Source organism: Sinocyclocheilus anshuiensis, unplaced genomic scaffold (genome assembly GCF_001515605.1).
Source record: "Sinocyclocheilus anshuiensis isolate Anshui unplaced genomic scaffold, SAMN03320099.WGS_v1.1 scaffold1993, whole genome shotgun sequence".
NCBI classification, from domain to species: Eukaryota; Metazoa; Chordata; class Actinopteri; order Cypriniformes; family Cyprinidae; genus Sinocyclocheilus; species Sinocyclocheilus anshuiensis.
Genome location: NW_015540847.1, coordinates 13762 through 34217, shown reverse-complemented (window position 1 = coordinate 34217; position 20456 = coordinate 13762). Strand labels below are relative to the sequence as shown.

The 20456-nt window shown below is 38.7% G+C and overlaps 1 protein-coding gene across 2 annotated transcripts in view; it reads right to left on the bottom strand.

Moving 5' to 3' along the window:
* Positions 1–5911: 5911 nt before the first annotated feature.
* The window catches only part of LOC107687618 (calcium-independent phospholipase A2-gamma-like), a 24993-nt gene continuing 10448 nt past the window's right edge, over positions 5912–20456 (bottom strand). For both annotated transcript variants that reach the window (XM_016485013.1, XM_016485014.1), the window contains exons 4-5: positions 6965–7160; positions 5912–6334 (exon numbers count right to left, since the gene is read on the bottom strand). In XM_016485013.1, coding sequence (XP_016340499.1) covers positions 6069–6334; positions 6965–7160 — 462 coding nt within the window. In that variant the 3' untranslated portion in view covers positions 5912–6068. The remainder of the gene's footprint in view (positions 6335–6964; positions 7161–20456) is intronic.

The following is a 20456-nucleotide window of genomic DNA, read 5'->3' as shown; positions in this document are numbered from 1 at the left end:
GTGGTGTCGTCTGCAAACTTCAGGAGCTTGACAGAGGGGTCTTTAGAGGTGCAGTCGTTGGTGTAGAGGGAGAAGAGCAGTGGGGAGAGAACGCAGCCCTGAGGAGCTCCAGTGCTGATGGTGCGGGTGTTGGATGTGAGTTTTCCCAGCCTCACTAGCTGCTGTCTGTCTGTCAGGAAGCTGTTGATCCACTGACAGACGGAGGTGGGCACGGAGAGCTGAGTTAGTTTGGGCAGGAGGAGGTTTTCAAGGAGGTTTTCAACTACTTGAAACAAGTAGTTACAGTTAAAAACCATCAGATGAGTTAAAACATTCGAAGAAAAACGTGCCATGAATGATGCATAAATATCATTATTAAAGAACGATTGTTCTATTAATGTTCCTGGAGGAACGCTTGATCATAGCTTGCCAGATAACACTGACAGAGTGTGATGGTGATCTCATCTCTTCAGCGTCTCTGTCCTCAGCAGTTTGAGAGCCACCAGATCCAGATCCAGATCCAGATGAAGGCCTGATGTCACTGCAACAGATGAATGAAGCTCAAACCTGATGAGAAGAAGCCGAGTGCAGCAAAAGTTCTTTTTTATTTATTTATTATTTAGAGCTGGCTTTCAGAAACTTCAGTCAGGGATGGGCAGTATTTCAGATACATATAGTTAAAATATGTACTTGAAAAAAAAAACTATGTTATATCTTGCATTTAAAGCCTTGGCAAAAATCAAATGTATTTTGTATTTAAATACATTTAAGATGATTATTTTTGTATTTTCAAAATACATAAAATACTTTGTGTCAGTCAACCTCTTGATCAGGGTGCTGATTTAGTTCAGACACGCCCCCGACATTCATCAGGTGAGCTGCAGCTGTACAGCTCCATTCAGCACTGGGTGAGGGACTTTACTGGAACACGAGAAGGTGAGGATGTCATGGTCAACTGTGCTTGTTGATTAAAGTTAAAATAGTGTTAGCCAATCAGTTTTGATAGTTAATCGGTTGTTGTTTTTTATCAACTAGCTTGTCAAATGTGTTTAAAGCATTACTGCAGGTTAGGGCTGGGTGATATGACAATACTGGTGATGATATAAAGTCTGAATTGACTGAACTTTTTCTAAATCGTTTACAGAGGCCTGTCGGGGTCAGCAGATATATCCATGCAGCTTTTAGTTGGCAGAAATTATTGGAACGTTGGAGTGGAAAAGGAAGCATGGATGAATGATAATAGAATGTGATGTGCTTGGTGCAATTAGATTATTATAAGTGTATATGTCCTCTATACTTCTATGGCTCTCAATAGATTCAGTGGTTGGAGTTGGGTTAATACTCCTTGACGAGTTATGTTGCTACTTTCTGATTACGTTTCTGACTACATTTAAAATCAAAACATATTGATCATTTAATAATTGTTGGTAGCCAAATAGGTGTCCAATGATTGATAAATACATATTTGATTGTAATATTTGAAGTAGCTGTTTAGCAGGATCATGATTTTGCATACCATTGCATGAATGACTGCCTGGCACATAATATATTATTATATTTATGATTAACATTCAAATGATTAATTAGTTAGAAACTAGTTGCTATGAAAACAGGTGCCATCAGTTGTCTTCTTATGAATGACTTGTTTGTCATTGAGTCAGTGTTGCTGATGCAAAGTAGGCCCTTCGTTACCAAACACCAAGTAACTAAATTAGGATATAATTATGAGTCATTCGCAAACTGTTAAACATTAAAGTGTTGGTTACTTTAAAACTAACCTTCATCTGGGAGATGACAGGGATATGTGAATATTTTATCTGTTAACTGATTGCATGTGTCAGATTTATTGCATGACTCGGGCAGAGAAAAGCTGTTGCTATCAAACATTGTTTACTTAATCATCTGAGTCAGTGCAATGGTGAAGGGATAGATCAAACAGGCCAGTGATGGAAGGTTTACAAAGAAATTTCATGCTCCCTTGTAAAATTATTCTTTAGTATTTTTAAAATATAAAAATACAGAATGTATTTTGATACTTGGTGTGGCTGCTGTATTTTGTAGTTTATTTTGATATTAATATATCAAAATAATTTTAAAATGAAGGTATTTGGTATTTTATTTTAAAATGCATTTTGATATATCTTTTCCCAACCCTGGCTACAGGATATATTTACATACTTAAACACAAAATGAAATAACAATTTACACTGATTATCCTGTTCAAACGTTTACCAACCCAAACGTGCAGAATGATTGATAGCAGAGAGTGTTTTCTGATTGGCTAATACAGTGTGGGCGGCTCTGACAGTCCAAGAATATCACAGAAAAAAAATAAAATAAATAAATAAATAAATAAATATATATATAGTTACGGGGAGACAGAGACGTGAGGATCCATCTGCATGCTTTTATTTGAAATATATATATATATATATATATATATATATATATATATATATATATATTACAATTTTTTATATTAGAATGATCAAGTGAATAAAGCAGTAACTAATCAGTATTACCAAAGTTACCCAATTGATTGATTACATTAAGAATTACAGAATTTTTTTTCTTGTTAAGTATTCTGAAATGTAAAGTTTAAATATGCAAATGTGGCATTATATAATTAAATATGCACTAATTTGCATACATTTACAGAAAAAAAAATCTGAAAGTTGGATAAAGCCAGATTCATAATTCTTCTTTGAATTTGTTGACATATTAAGAGTTTTTTCCAGAGGGGATTTTGGATTTTAGCGTTAGTTCTGGCAGGTCACGTTAGTCAAGCTCGCCCATCAACCTATGGGAATACGACACCTATCTAAGTATTCATATATAAGGTCCCTCAGTATTATCAGCAGTTTTCGCATTGCTCAATAGCTAATTACCCTCCTCCATCCCCAGCTCCTCCTCTGTCAGTCAGGATTCAGCCTTCTGATTCTCCTTTGAATTAGACTAATTCTAAAATGTGTACATAACATTATTGAACTTTAACGATATCTGCAATACATTTATGTTGGTTCTGTTCTGTTTACCCGGCGAGGCTTATCGCTGCTCTTCTTTCCCAGAACAGAACCATACCTTCAAACATCTTTGACGATAGGTCCTGACAGAACTAAAGTTCGGTGTATGTAAGAAAAAAAACCTTTGGATAGATACAGTATGTCCAAAAGATATGAATCGGAATTGACGCAAATAGATAAAATGTAATAAAAGAAACACTTAAATGTGTGTTTTGCGAGTTTTCTGTCCACTAGTCTGAATGAAGCAAAACTGACCAGTGCATGAACAGCACTGGTTTGGCCTGTAGTTTCTTGACTTAAAACGAATCCTAACTTCTCATTCACGTGCAGCACGTGATTCTTCAGCGGATGTAGGAGAGGTTGTAGAAGATCATCACACTATTATCATTCTTCTTTGGTCTGATGGTAACACAACATCTGCTTTCCATCAACTACAGCCTGATACTTACAGCTAAACCACAGTGAGAGACAGAAAGCAGGCCTGATACCAGAACACTAGAGACATCACAGCAAGATCTCCATCAGCCCCTTGGGCTCCTAATCATTATAAACTGCAAAGGATTATGGGATGGCCATCTTTCATTGGACGCTGCCTGCAGTCATTCCCTCATCATCTATGCCATTAAAACCATCACAAATCAGCAGCGGCGTGAGATTTGAGTTCAGATAGAGAGCAGAACGTTGTAGTTGTGAACTAATGTAGATCATACTCCAAACTAGAACTAGAGCTGCTTCGTAGCTGAAATTGAGCTTGTTTCATTGAGTTCTGCAGCATTAACACAAGTTTATACAACATTTCTCTTTTTCATTTAGTTTAACTTGATGTACTGAAGTAACCAACACCAAATAATCTAAAACTAACATATATTTAAAAAAAAACCTAATTCAAAGTATTAACAAATGCTCAATAATATCTCAATGATAGTCAAACAACACGGACAGGAAAGCTACTGTAAATATGATTTTCTTCCTTTTACTTTTGTCTTGATTTCTCTGTGAATGAAGTGTATTTTTCTGATATTTGTTCTTGTTTTAAAACAAGACATTCTTATCTTCTGTCATTTTGCTTCTCCAGTAAATATCTGTTGATTTGAGGGTGTTTAGATCATTTGTACCGGAAAGCAAGACAGAAACACTCATGAAGAATACACACAAGTTCATCGGCGCAAACACGAACGGTCAAGAACACTGACAAGAGTTCAGCTTTAGCATGTCAACAAATCCTTAAGTGATCAAACAAGAGTGCATTAAACTCAACCAGAGCCTGAACTGCCTTTGCACTGGAAAACATGACAGAAGGAAGACAGACACACGCGCTCCATCATCAGCGAACACGAAGAACCCCGCTGAGCTGCGACTGAATAGAGACGCTGATGTTCACACGCTCCACTGCTGAAGTCATCAAGCATTCCTCAGATCTTCACCGAATGATTCAGATGCACCATTTCCACCTGCCGGAGCAGAAGAATCCCACAGATGATCAGAGAGACGGCCGTGAAGAAGAAACCCCTTACACTTATAAAGCAGCACAGACACCACACACTAATTACAGTGTGCATAACACACACAAAACACAAACATCCCACTGATGAAAGATCATCATTTATTATGCTTACATATCAGGATCAGCAGGTCAAAACAAACAAAAAAAGAAATCAGGCTAAAACTAAATCACAGCAGCTCTTCTTCAGTCTTCATCATCACAAAGCTTCGGTCTCAGTGTTTTCCAGAAACGACTTCGAATCCCAGTCAATCAAGGCAAAAATGTGATCAAACTTCAACAAATACAACATACAGGAGGTCAATAACGCTGCGATATCTAACAGGTAGTGTCCTGCTCTATCAGCAGAGGTCAAAGGTCACCCACCGTGAGCATGAGTTCAGGTTAAATGCAGTCTGTCATCATTTACTTCAAACTCATGTGACTTACAGGCTGATCTCATCAAACGGGGTTATAATCATTAACTAACAGTGTAAAAACTTGAAAAAGTGAAATAAAGCTGAAATAAATTACACATATTACACGAAAAACTTTAGACGATAAACAGAAATGTTGCATTGGAAACTAACTGAAATAAGCTGAAGCATTAAAAGTACTAACTGGAAATAAAAATAATAATAAATTAAACTAAAACAGACTATAAATGGAATAAAAATGACATTAAACCTAAATAGTAATATTTAAAAATAATACAAGTGCCTGAATCTTAGACTAAGCTGAGCGTGTCGTCTTCGAGCAGCAGCTACAAGCTGATCAATCCCATCAGTCACTGCACAGCATGTCCTAACCAGACCCTGACTGATAAAACCAGCCGTTTGGAGCCCATGAAACCCTCCACGACTGAAAGCTTCTCATTCACACGTCAAGAGATCCAGCTCAGTCGAAGTCAACTGTTCATTTCTATTCTAGTGTAAAATACAGATATGAGCTGCCTTTATAAAATAAATCACCTCACAGTCACACAGTCATATAATGATCAAACATGGGAGTGCTTTAAGAAGTGTGTTCTGAAAGTCTTCATGATGATTCTGGAATTTCATTTCATCATTATCAGTGTTAGAATCCAATTCTGTATCAGCAGGTTACAAACATTAAACAGTTCTGAATTCAACTGATTCTTTTATCTTCTGTAGAGCTGCTTTACAGCTGAAACTACGTTTGTTTAATAACTAATGAATGTTTACGACATTCACACTGTTGTTTTCCAGTGTATTACTGTGAAGCTGATTTGCTGTAGAAATAAACTTGACTTCTTTTCTTCTGGACATTATCATTTTTTGATGCCTGATTCTACTTCATAATTTTTTACTGTGTTACAAGTTTTAATGCAAACTTTGTTTCAGTAAAAAAAAAACAAAATAAAGTAACCCTAACCCTAACAAAATAAATAAAATAAAATAAAAATAAAATAAAATAATATAAATGAATTAAAAATAATATAAATAAAATAAAACGGTGGTCTGATGATCTGAACCGAGTCAGTCCCTGAGCGCGAGTCTTTAACTGTGTCCCTCATGAAGCTCCTCAGATCCACAGTCCCATCAGTGATCCAGAGCGTGTTTCCTCTAGATCTTGTAGAACCCCTGGTGCATGAGCGCTCTGAGCCGCAGCCACTCGCTCAGTCTCTGTGTGGAGCTCTTGTCTCGCGTGAGCTCGCTGACGGCTCGCTGGAGTTTCTCCTGGTTCCTCTCCAGATACTGAAGACCCTCGGCCTGCAGCTGTGAGAGCTTCTCCTCTCGGCTCTCGTCCAGAGCCACGTCCTCGCTCATGTAGGGGTTAAAGCGGAAGTACGTGTTCGGCGGGAGCAGAGCGTCCAGCATAGTGTGCACTTCTGAAACACAAACAGACGCAGACTCACTGCCTGATCCATCTGATGAGCGGTACATTTACTGCATCAGCATTGTATGTTCTGTTCCTCCTTTACTACATTTCAGTTGCTAAATTAACCTATTAAACTTAGTTACTGGTTTATTCTATTTGCTTTGCTAAATATTGCATAACAAATGCACATAAAATATGTGGATGGAAAGATCGATTGTGAGTTCATTCTTACATGAACTGAATCATTTGTGAAATCATTTGAAAATAACAAAGAGATTGATTCTGCTTATGTTTCATGGTTGAGGCTCAGTGAATCGCATCATTATATAAAGAATCATTAGATATACATCACATCAACCCATCAGATCCTCATTTTAGCAGCAGCGCGTCTGTGTTGACGGCTGTGAATGCAGCGCTCACACTGGGAGGAAGGGAATTAATCTGGATTTATAAATAACCTGTGTGATTACAGCACGAGCAGGTTTAATCTCAGCTGGAGCAAAGGCCTCTGGGTAAAACCAGCTCTTCCGTCATAAGCACTGCATTACTGAAAGACTTCCTGTTTAGCCGTGACGGTGCTCGTGGTCTGATCCCGGAGTGACAGCTGTCAGTCAACACACATGTGACGGGGTGGACTCACCCTCGGTGTCGGTGGCGCTGCTGATGACGTGGCTGAGTTTGGTCTTCAGGCTGGTGTAGGAGACGCTGGTCCTGCCGGCCGTCTGGAAGCGTCCCGTCCCCAGAGACACCACGCACTGCAGCGGGACGTCCGGCCACAGACACTGACACTCGTGGATGGCCAGAGCCGTGGGGTTGTTGATCAGCATCCCGCCGTCCTGCACACACACCACACACAATGTCAAAATGATTTGAGACGGCCAATCAAATCGAAGAGGGCGGGGCTTTAGTTCACTGAAGCAACACTTCAGTCTTAATGGTGAAAGAGCATATGAAAAATGGAGCTAAACATTTAATGTTTGACAACTGTTTTATGATAGATATATTAAACAACAAACAGTAATATCCAGTCATGCAGTGTTTTTTTTTTGGTCAATTTTCATTCTGAATTTCATCTAAATGTCATTGAGCTGTTTACGACATAACCATATAATTAAATTTAAAATTAAAATGATTATTTACAATTAGTTGCAATGGATTACTTTACAATACATTCTAGTTCTTTAACTGTTCTTGTTTCGTATTCAATTCCCTTAAATCGCTTTAAATCCTTGAACTGCAAATTTCACAGTTAGAACATGTTTCAACATATTAGGCATATGATTGAGTTAATGTGCATGTATTTTAAAATAAAAATATTATTTGCAAATAATTCCAATGGATTAAAATACATTCTAATTATTTTATTGTTTTTCTTCCTTGGTCTTTATTCCCTTAAATCGCTTTAAATCCTTTAATTGCAGCTATGTAAAACTACTTCTCTTTTTAATATACAATTCTGCTATTTCTAATTATTTTTTGTGGTTCCTCTAATTCATAACTTAATGTTATGAGGTGAAAAACATTTGCCAAGTTGTTTTCAACATGTTAGGCATATGATTACAAGTGAACAGTTTTTTAAAATAAAAATATTATTTGCAAATAGTTCAAATGGATTACTTTACAAAACATTCTAGTTGTTTTATTGTTTTTTTATTATTATTCCCTTAAATCCTTTCTTAAATTTCTTTAAATCCTTTAATTATTTCATTAAAAATCAAAATGATTTTAATGGTTCTGGCCTTGAGTAATTCATTAGTATTTCACAGTGGGGTGAAATTATGAAATCTTTAAATCTGGTTGGCGTTCTATTATTTATTATTTAGTTTCCCTGAAAGACAAACAATGCAGTCCAATCTGAGGATCTGCGTCTGACGGGCAGGAGCCTGGTCACACCACAGGTACTGCAGTTCCCACAGTAAAATCAGAGTAAATGAATATGGCTGGTTTAGTATCTTATCTTGATGGCACTGCTGCTGGTTTCATGTGGAAAATGCAGACAGAATCACATAATCCATACATAAAAAAAATTGAATTTACTCTTATTTAACCATATATCAGAATTTGAGTTCCCTTTCAGTTGGTCACTCTCGACGTCACGTCGGTGACCGACAAATTGGGATCTCGCTTAGAGAGACCAATCCACTTCGAGTGTAAACTAAACGAGCCAATGCACATTGGCATGCGATGATTGCATCCAGCTGCCTCTGATCGCAGCGCGAGTATATCTAGGCAGCAGGTGCAATGCATACTCAGCTTTTCGCTTTGGAGCGGAGCGATCACATCGTTTTGCTCTTGACTGCTCTACTGAGAGAAGAAGACTGAACGAGTTCAGCGCGCTCTTTGGAGCTCTTGGTGTTGGCGGTACAGCTCTTCAGCGGTGGTGGTTTTCCCGTGTCGAGTGGGTTGCACACATCAGGCTGCACTACCCCGTTTGTGTTGCAGGCGGCCATCTCCCCTGTGCGCTTCAACACTCTGAAAGAGCTTTTTCCCTAAAAGAGCATTCACGGGTGCGTCTTTTTAAAGATGACGTTGTGTCTGGCAAACTTGACGTTGCGTCTTGCTACAGACAACGCATCACCCATGCGTTTCTGGATGTGGTCGTTACCTGGTGCTGGATGATGGTCACGATCGCTGCCTCATGTGTCTGGGCATTAAGCACGATGAGGTGGCGTTCGTGGATGAGTCATGTTTTCATTGCAGGAAGATGACCATCTCAGAGTTGCGGGCCAAGCTCTGTTACCTCGAAAGGGGCGAAGCTCCATTGCCTCTGCCTCGATCTAGTTCTCATCATGGCGGCAGTCAGGCGGGGGCTACTTCAGGCAGTAGCACGGGTGGTCTGAGGGTAACAGTGATGGCAAACCCCCCAGGGAACCAACCCTTGGGCAACCATCGCTCCTTTTGCACTCCGCAACCAGTTGAGCTGCCAAAGGAACGTGTTGGGCCCTCTACAAGGAGCGCACCAGCAGTATCCTTCAGCGCTCCTCCCGACGATCGGATGTCGATCGCTGCATCGGAGGGTGAGCCAGAGCTTTCTGGAGAAGAGGATTCGGCTGCACTGCTGCCCTCTGGGACTGTAGCAATGCCTGAATCGGATCCGGAAATGACGGCTATGCTTTCCCGGGCCGCCGTGAGGGTAGCGCTCGAGTGGAAATCTCCACCGTGTCCCGAGCCCTCGAGGTTGGACGATTGGTTCTTCGGGGTGGTCTGCGCTGGTTCTTAGCGCACCGCCCCGGTGCAATTCTTCCCGGAGGTGCATGAGAGGGCTTACCAGGTCGTGGAAGGCACCTTTTTCTGCAGGAAACCAACCTGCTAACTCCTCCTCCCTCACCACTCTCGACGGTGGTGCAACTAGGGGGTATACGGGGGTCCCCCCGGTGGAGCGGTCGGTTGCGATGCAGTTGTGTCCTGATACCGCCTCCACCTGGCAGGGCAAACCGTGCCTCCCCTCCCGGGTCTGCAGGTACTCGTCTGGTCTGTCCGGTGATGCTTATGTGGCCTGTGGAGAAGCTGCCTCCACCTTACACGCTACGGCGTTACTGCAGTTTCTTCAGGCTAAAGCACAGAGGGACCTGCACGAGGAAGGTCACTGCGAGTTCTCTGGGTCGTGCGATGTCCACACTTGTGGTCCAGGAGCGCCATCTCTCGTCTTAAAATACATTAAACAATTAAAAAGGATTCCATAAAAATTCAAATGGAAAAAAAATGAATGAAAAAAATAAAACATAATTTTGGGGGGGGATGACAGAATTTCGGGAAAAACAAAATGGAATTTGTGCAATCAGTCAATCAATCAATCATTAAAATACATTTGTGAAAAAAAATTGTTTATCGAAAAACAAAACGGAACTGTACAAAAATAAAACAGAATAAACCTGGACAAACCTGTTTTTATAGGCACCTGTGGTTTTACTGTAGTAAATTCAGTATTTTAGCATAGTTTACCATGAAGAGGAATGTGAAAGTGCCAATCGCTGCAGATGTTCCTGCTTGACCAAACTCATTTCCTCCTCGTGAAGTTTTCAGGGTGCAGGGAAATGAACAATAACCAATAATATCACAGCACGACATTCACAACCCAATCAAAAACCCAATCAGCCTACACTATTTCCCGCTCAATATGGAGTTTGACTCTGAAATGCGTCACATTACAGACGTTAAGCGTGCAGTGAGAGTTTGATTCTTGTTTTCTCCTTTAATAACATCTGTAAGTGAGGTGACTGAAGGTCTGTGATCCGTCTCACTGTGTGTACGATCAATAATTCATCTCTATCAACAGCTGCAAGAGCCACTGAGATCCACACAGAGCCACGCTTCAGCGCGAGAGACAGAAGACCCCAGACCAGGGCCGTGTCTAGAGCATTTTAAATGGGGGGGCCAGTCAGGGGCACTGGCTCAAAAGAGGGTGGCCGGGGGAGGGGGGGTTGTGTTTGCGGAACGATGTATGTTAAAAGCATACGTCCAGTTTTGTGTGAGTGAAGGAAATCCGCTTGGGAGTGGAGAGATTCGTCCTCGCGCACATGGATCGCGTAACATTATGCGCTCTCGACACTGTCATTAAGATCACACTATAGAAACCGCCTAAAATTAGAAATTTACTAAAAACAAGCCTATGGCAAGACATCTGGTGGGGGGGCACCTGGGGTGACCAGCCAAATTTCAGGGGGGGGCGGTGCCACCCCTGGCCACCACGTAGACACGCCCCTGCCCCAGACAGACACAAACAGCCCTGAAAACAGACAGAGAGCAGCTGAATGAGCCTCAAGACTCGTTCTGTAATGAATCAGCTGTAACCGTGATCACGCTCTCATAACACAAGCTCATGTGGATGTCCTGCAATACAACGCTTCAGAACTTAAATAGTTTTATTTTACAGTGGATTATTTTACTGTCAGTCTCTGAATGATTCCTCTAATACTTCATACGGATGTCAGATCCTTGAAAAAGAGAAAAATACTAGAATAATGTATGCTGCTAATGATGTGATAGTGACAAAAACTTTATCAATAAATATTAATTAATTAATGCATGCATCATCTTTCTTGTCCAATTCTTACATTTAATCAATAAATTCAGTTAGAATAATACAACATGATCGGCTGTTAGCAATCAGATGAAATTAGAATCAATAAAATCCAACCTTGCACTGCAGAAGTTGCATCTGAAGCAGCGTATTTACGATTGGCAGCGATTGGCACTTACATGTATTTACACTGTTTTAAAATATTTTGAATATTATTTTTAAATATGAAACGACTTTAAATATGAAACTAAACCCAAAAATAGGTGCCAACAAGTTTTAATGTGTGAGTCATTGAGTCATTAATTTAACTGACTCACTAGAACGGCTGATTCATTCAGGTGATTAAACAAGTGATCATTGAATCACTGATTTGAAATCGCTAATTCATTCAGGAACTATTTTCATTGGTGAAATAGAGCAAAAACAGACAATATTGTGTCTAAAATGTAACACAATATTGTGTTCACATGTGCACATTTGTGCTGATATTCAGAAAAATTATCAGTAATGTTCATGTGATATAACTTAATTATATAGAAATGCAAGACAATCTCAAACCAGAGCATTTTTGCCCACATATATTGAATTTTGGGTCAACTGAATTTTTGGTTTCCAAACAAAAACTCTCTAGGCCTGTTTCGTTTTTTTGGTTGTTTGGTTTTTGCAAAGTGACACTGATGTCAGTTTACAATCACTAAAACAACAATTATGATATCATCATCAACAATACATATGGCAGATGCCACTGATTTAATTCACTGATCATTTACTTATTTCGTTTACTGAATTTCGCCGAACTTTCGCAGAATCGACTACTGGTACTGATAACAACTACTCAAGATTTAGAATTCGACAGTGTGATCAGGCTCTTCTGAGGTTCACAGCGATCATCTAGTGAAGCCGTCAGTGTTTGGCAGGTCAAAGGTCACGTGACCTGCTAATGTCACTCTCTCTTAAAAGGCAGCATCAAGCAGCAGAGCCAAACGCAGCACGGTCAAAGGTCAAAGAGCTCCAGAGATATAGAGGTTCATTCTGATGGGCTTCATCTGCAGAAAATAACAACAGCAGAGCAGCGTTTGACTTCAGCACTGTAGATCCATATATCAGAATAAATGTCCAAATGAATCAAAATGATGATATTTGATTATAGATGATTCTTCTGCTGTGTGAGCTCTTGTTCTGACGGTCTCGGCCTCTCTGCACTCCTCTGACAGAGGACAGATTGCTCTTTCATTCACCAGAGCTGTGTAATCAGCATTAACCAGCAGTAACAATCAGTAAACCAACATTAACCAGCAGTAATCCGCATTAACCAGCAGTAACCAGCATTAACCAGCAGTAATCAGCAGTAACCAGCAGTAATCAGCATTAACCAGTGTTGTGGCAATTTTCTATTTCAATAAGGCAAGAGGCAGACAGTCTTTTGAATATTTATTTCTTGCAAGAAATGGTCAACAGTCATACAGTTTGGCTGCAGAGTGTGAAAAACACTTTGACTCAGTATTAATATCCTAATCAAACCCGGATGTCCTTTTAAAGGGGTCATATGATGTGATTTCAATTTTTCCTTACAGTATGTGGAAAATAATGTGTTTTTTTAACCTTAAACCGCATAAACACATTTCATTACACCAAATACACAAAATAATGTTCTTGTTAGCAGCATCATATGACCCCTTTAAGGTATCTGTCTATTTCCCCTTAGACTAGGATTTCTATGCATATCTAAGCATTTAATGCAAATCATCTTCTTAGAAGCTAGGATATAGGGTCTCTAAAATAACATTTATTGTCTTACACTTGTCTTGCACATGATACCAACATGAGCACATAGGAAACTTAATAGAACTGCTTTTAACACATCCAAATAACTCAAGCATTCTGATGAAGCATTTAGACAGTCTAAAGAACACTCTTTGGTAAAGTAAAGCAAATACTACCTATAATAATAAAATGTAATACCTATCATCATAAAACTTCCCTTACACCAGCAGTAGCCAGCATTAACCAGCAGTAACCAGCACTAAACAGCAGTAACAATCAGTAACCAGCAGTAACAATCAATAACCAACATTAACCAGCAGTAACCTGTATCAAGCATTCTGATGAAGCATTTAGACAGTCTAAAGAACACTCTTTGGTAAAGTAAAGCAAATACTACCTATAATAATAAAATGTAATACCTATCATCATAAAACTTCCCTTACACCAGCAGTAGCCAGCATTAACCAGCAGTAACCAGCACTAAACAGCAGTACCTAGCAGTAACCAGCAGTAACAATCAATAACCAACAGTAACCTGTATTAACCAGCAGTGACAATCAGTAACCAGCATTAACCAGCAGTAACCTGTATTACCTAGCAGTAACCAGCAGTAACAATCAATAACCAACAGTAACCTGTATTAACCAGCATTAACCAGCAGTGACAATCAGTAACCAGCAGTAACATGTATTAACCAGCATTAACCATCAGTAATCAGCATTAACCAGCAGTGACCTGTATTAACAGGGTATATACAGGAATCATGGAGTTAAATTTAATACCTTTTAAGACCTTTTTTAAGACTGTTTCCATACATTTTAAGACCTCAACATACTTCAGAAGGTGGGAATGAATCACAAGAGAATTGAGTGACTAATCAATGCAACCTTTAAGACCTTTTTTAAGACTCTTTCCATACATTTTAAGACCTCATCGCCACTCCAAGTTTTAACCGGTTACATCTGCGACACTTTAACTTACATTTACTATATACTGTTTGTAAAATAACACAACTAAACAGACTTACTTTGTGATAACTCCTTATCAATGCAACATAATTCAGAAATGGGGAACGAAACACAAGATAATTAATTGAGTGACTAAGCAATGCAACCCAAGAAACAAGAATTAGACCAATAAACAAAACAACTGACAAAACTTATTGAGGAGGGAAAATAAAGCTCTCCGAGCTAACAGGGCAATGAGTTCATATGGTATATTCAAAAGAGTAACTAACCCAATGCAACCGAAGAAACAAGAATTAGACCAATAAACAAACCAACTGACAAAACTTATTGAGGAGGGAAAATAAATCTCTCTGAGCTAACGGTGCAATGAGTTCACACAGTATATTCAAAAGATGTATTTGTAACATCAACTCTTATAACTGTCTGCAAACCATAGCTGTTTTGTGGAACACTTCTCATGACGAACACCTGACTGATCAGAGAGTTTACCTGTGATTACGGAGTGCTTGATTTGATGCAGACTTGACAGAGTGTCAGTACTGCACCTGATCGTGTCTGAATGATCATGGAAGGTCACATAATGATCACAACTATTACATTATTTTAATTGTGCATCCCAAGCCCATGCATGCTAGTAAAAAAAAACATCCCAAAGTAGCGCAATTACCATAAAAATGTCATTTCCATTTCCAAAAAATACATTTTACAATCACTGCTATGCACATTTATCATAAACACAGCTCAAATGCTTCCTACTAGTGTGGCCCAAAACATTTAGCACAGTTTTATTACAGGTAGAATGCAAAATGTTTCAGTACAAGCATTTCAACCAAATGTAATTTATGCAGTATTTTAAACCTTTAACCACTGGGGAAAATCAACCCATGGCAACAGTTTAAAAGCAGCCCAATTTCGTGGATAAAAACAACAACAACCCTGCATTTAACACGAGCTGCAGAAGTCAGATTTGACTGATCACGGGTCAAAAGTAAGGAGAGATAACTGACAAAGATGTTGGAGGATTTGCTCCTCAACTGATCCCGAGCTCACTGACAAATATCTTTTATCATAAGATGTGCTCCCTTTACACAGTGCGCGCGCGATCGCGAAATCGAAAGTGAAAGTGAACTACGAGTCAAATGTAATTTATGCAATATTTCAAACCTTTAACCCACTGGGGAAAATCAACCCATGGCAACAGTTTAAAAGAAGCCCAATTTCGTGGAAGACAACAACCCTACATCCAACACCAGCTGCAGAAGTCAGATTTGACTGATCACGTTGTCAAAAGTAAGGAGAGATAACTGACAAGATGTTGGACGATTTGCTCCTCAACAGATCCCGAGCTCATTGACAAATATCTTTTATTTTATGATGTGCTCCCTTTGCACAGTGCACGCGATCTTGAAATCGAAAGTGAAAGTGAACTGCGACTGCGAGAGCTCATTCACATATTGATAGCGGCGCCCTGATGCGCGAAAATTATATACAATTAGAATGTTTGCGGGAGCGGACACAAAAATCGCGGGAGCGGATGGTAATGGTAAGAAGTTATCAACAAGCCCCGCGCTATCACGCAGCGGTAATTTGATCTAAATTGATTTATCAACTTTTAATACCTTTTAAGACCTCGCGGACACCCTGATTACCTAGCAGTAACCAGCATTAACCAGCAGTAACAATCAGTAACCAGCATTAACCAGCAGTAACCAGCATTAACCAACAGTAAGCAACATTAATCAGCAGTAGCCTGCAGTAACCTGTATTAACCAGCAGTAACCAGAATTAACCTGTAGTAACAATCAGTAATCAGCATTAACCGGCAGTAATCAGCAGTAGCCAGCAGTAACCTGTATTAACTAGCAGTAACCAGCATTAATCAGCAGTAACAATCAGTAATCAGCATTAACCAGCGGTAACAATCAGTAACCAGCATTAATCAGTATTAACCAGCAGTAATCAGCAGTAACAATCAGTAAGCAACATTAATCAGCAGTAGCCTGCAGTAACCTGTATTAACCAGCAGTAACAATCAGTAATCAGCAGTAACAATCAGTAAGCAGCATTAACCAGCAGTCAAACGAGACATCCTCAAATGAAAAGGCCTGAATCCTGGTCTACAGCACAATCCTGGACTCGTTTGAAAGCAGGAAGAGTTTAAGAGAAGCTCAAATAGACTCAGAAGTGACTAACAGTTGAGTATGAAATGCTTTCAAGAAAAAATGACTAGGAGTTCAGAGGCCTGAAAAATATCTGAAATCAAGACAAACGTTTGAGCAAGTTCTGGTTCTGGTCTCTATTCTCTCTCTGCTGATATCGGTCGGGTTTTCTCGGTTTGTTTGAATGCTTTCACTTACTGGATCATTGGACTGAAAACTTTCCAGGAGATTAGCAGATTCAACTGTTCTGATCACAAACACAATGGTGTCTCTTTCCTGCTTCTTTCTGCTTTTTAAAGTATTAGTCCTGCTATAATGTACTGATTGAAACACAGACTTCATGGCGAATCTTAAGCTTTTCAGCTTTCAAAAGCTTTATAGTTTAAGAAGATGAATTGAATAGCAGATATTAAACAAGCAATTGGCAGTTGGTGGCACAGTATGGTTTAACTACATAGATCATTTAGAAGCTACATAGATCCAAAATCACTATGAGAGAAGTGTTGATTAAAAATATACAGTCAATTTATTCAGACACCTTTAACATTTCACACATTATCACAGTTTATTCGCTAGAGTTTATAAAATGGTAATAAAATATGACAAGAGCTCAGAGTTAAACTGTATCGGAACAAATTCATCTTGATAAAGTCAGACAACACTTCAGCAAAACATGGTCAGGTCAAAGTGTCTGAATCATTTTTGGTCCCAAATCTTTATCAGTTTTACTGGTAGTCCACTGTATGGAGAATTTGTGGGTATAATATGTCACAGCTGACTTTATTTTGCTATCGTCACTTACATAAATGAACTATAGTGTCCTGCACCCACTAGTATAAAAAATATATTAATTATATCTGGTGTCTGAATAATTTTTGGTTTGACTGTAATTAAAAAATGAGCTGTTTTATTGAATATTTCAGAGGCAAAATGGAGCCAAATTTCAAGAATATTACAAAACCCCCACAGAGAGAATGCAGGAACAAGCATGTAATCACATTCATATTTACTGTGTGTTATTGTTCTTGATTTGAAGGTTTGTTATTGTGGATTGAGATTGTTTTTACGTTTCTGTTCTATTTATTTTATTTAATTTTCCCTTGCATTTGCACCCGTTGGCACTTTTAATTTGATCCATTTGTGTATGTCCGCTGTTTCTAATCAAAATGAGCAGTTTTATTCAATGTGTGTGCTGCATTTTCATGCATATTAGATTGTCACATTAACAACATCAGAGCTGCTGTCTGCTGACTTTATTGTCCTCGCAACAGTTTGTTTGGTAGACAGCAGTACATACACAAAACTCAACACACATTAAATAATCACTACAGGAATAAACTGATTCTTCCATTTATTTGATGAATCCTTCCTAGTCGTCTTAATTTCATAATTTTGTCAGTCAGTCCTCACTATCATGCTGCATGTTGAGTCTGTTACTCACTTTACTCCTATTTCTTTCACTGAGATTGCCGTACCAGCAAATAACGAACATACAAAAAAAACACACAAAAAAAAAACATTTCTGTCACGAATTCGGTCCATGGACTTCCGTTTATTCACCACCAGAGGTCACCCTTTCCATTACATTGACTCTCGCACAACACAAACTGTTGCATAGCACCCCGGACTACATATCCCATCATTCTTTGCACGATTTGCACACTGCACTGATTGCACTCATTGCACACAGCTGTTTCTAATCACCTCACTCACTATATAACACCCACTCTAACCACCTTTCTCGGCTGAGTATTGTTTTAGCCCGTACCCCATTCCGAGTCCCATTCCGAGTCTCTGAGTTTTCCTTGTTTTGCCTTGCCTTGCCTGTTTTCGCGGTTTCTGATCTTTGCCTGTTTTCCTGGATTTTTCCCTCTCGTCTCACCCCTGTGATTCTGTCTGCCGATCGGTGACCTACGCTAGCCCTGGGACTATTCTTGTGTTTTGCCCGCCATATACCTGTTTGCCATTGTTTGACCCTGCCTGTTTACCACGTCTCTTTAATAAAGCCTGCAGATGGATCCACACGTCTCACGTCTCGTCAGCCCTGTTACAATTTCCATAAAACAGACAGAATTGCAATGCCTTTTTTTTTTGTATTATTTGTTATTGCTATATTTATTTAGTATTGTATATTAGGAAGATTGTTGGCTCTTTGATGAAATGCTGTTCCTCTTTTGTTGGCATCTGATAAATGCTTACATGTCACGTCATGTTTTGTGTAATAATGCTTTGGTAATACTGCATGCAAACACAATCCTGTCAATAAAGTACTTTAATCTGAACTGACTTCTATATTAAACGTTTCCTCAGAAAATGCATGCATGACGCTCAGAACGCTCTCTTAGTAGGCAGCTGCCCATGTAGTGAAGACACCTCATTATCTAATTACTCTGACGCCTTCTGCTCTGTGACCTCTGACCTTTGACCTCTGGAGTCACAGGCCTTAAAGAAGGTTCAAGTTGTGCTGATGAGGAATGTGTGTGTGAGAGAGAGAGCGAGAGACCTGTCCTCAGGCTACGGCTGTAATATCAGCAGTGAATAACGCAGTGCTGTGGGATTGTGGGTAGCAGAAGAGCGATGCTGCTCGTCATGAGCTGCGCTTAATTGTCAATTACTTCTTAAATAGCATCTCATAAAGACACAGCTCAGTCGAATGACCACAAACGACTCTCATGAATCACTTACACACTTCAAAATAACAGATCCAATTAGAAACTAAATGGGTTTGTAGCTTCTAACGCGACTAACGTATAATTCTGTAGTTCAGCAGAGAAACACTCTTCATCTGTGGTAAACTCACTGTAATGTGCTTTATCAAATATTTTAATGGTCTTTTACACACAAGAACTGACTCATTTGACTCGCTGCGTTTGAGATAATAATAACAATAATATTATTATCATCATTATTCAAACTAATATTTTATTTTATTGAAAAATACAAAACAAAAATCAATTAAGAAATACAGTATATTACTATTTTAATACTATTGCACGGTAAAATAAAAAAAACATATGTAATAATAATAATAATAATAAAGTATATTTTATTATTGTTTCAAATATATTAAACAAAACAAACACTTACTCATTTGACTCACTGCATCTGAGATAATAATAATTATTATTATTCAAATAAATATTTGTATTATTGTTAAAAATATGTAAAACAAAAAATAAATTAAGAAATAAATTATTAATATTTAATAATAAAAAATAATTATTATTTTATATTTAATTATAATAATAATAATAACAGCTAATATTTTTATTTGATTACCATTTAAGAAATATAAAACAAAAAAAATCAATTAAGTAAAATACTAGTGTTGCAATACTATAGCACAGTAAAATAAAAACAGTTATTTATTTTACTTATAGTAATAATAATAATAATAATAATAATTTTGCTTTTAAAATATGTAAAATATGTAAAAAATAGCTTTTACACAAATGTAGTAAATTTAGCTTGTGTGGTGCTGTCAGAAGTGATCCATACATAAAATAAACGTATTTTAAATGTATATGAAAACAGCAATATTTCACATTGGTCACACCTCAGGTCAGTAAATACGGAAATCCGTATAAATTCGTAACAATCACATTCTTTTGTTGTGTGACGCGTCTCAGATGTGAATGAAATGACTTAAATGAGACGACGTGCCTCTCTGAGACTGACTGTCACATGCTTTCTGGGAATCTCCAGCAGAAATAAGTGCATTGTGATCTTCACAGCGCCCACCACTGACGTCATGAACTCATGTCCAGTGACTGGAGCGTCAGTCTGAGAACAAACAGCCGTCTGTTCCTGCTGGACTGACAGACACCTGCCGACACCAGCGGCATTCTCCTCTGTAACGAGCCTCAGACAGACCATTACACCAGTGTGTTAATGAGCCGACGGAGATCATCAAATACTCTCTTTCATCCTGTAATTAGCTCCTCAGATACTGCTGAATCTGCAGCGCCTCAGGAAACCAATCATATCTCACTGCAGCTGTACGTCTGCTGTCTGAGACGGGAACACAAAATAACACGACGACACGTCTTCACATTACACCGTCTGCACTGACTGAATGAACAAAACACACAGCATGATCAGTGTCTGATTCACAAACAAATGACTCTGTTAAAGAATCACTCAATATGACTCAAAAGTTACAGGTCTGAATCATTCACTGAATCTGTCATTGGTTCAAAAAAAAAAAAATTAAGTAACAAT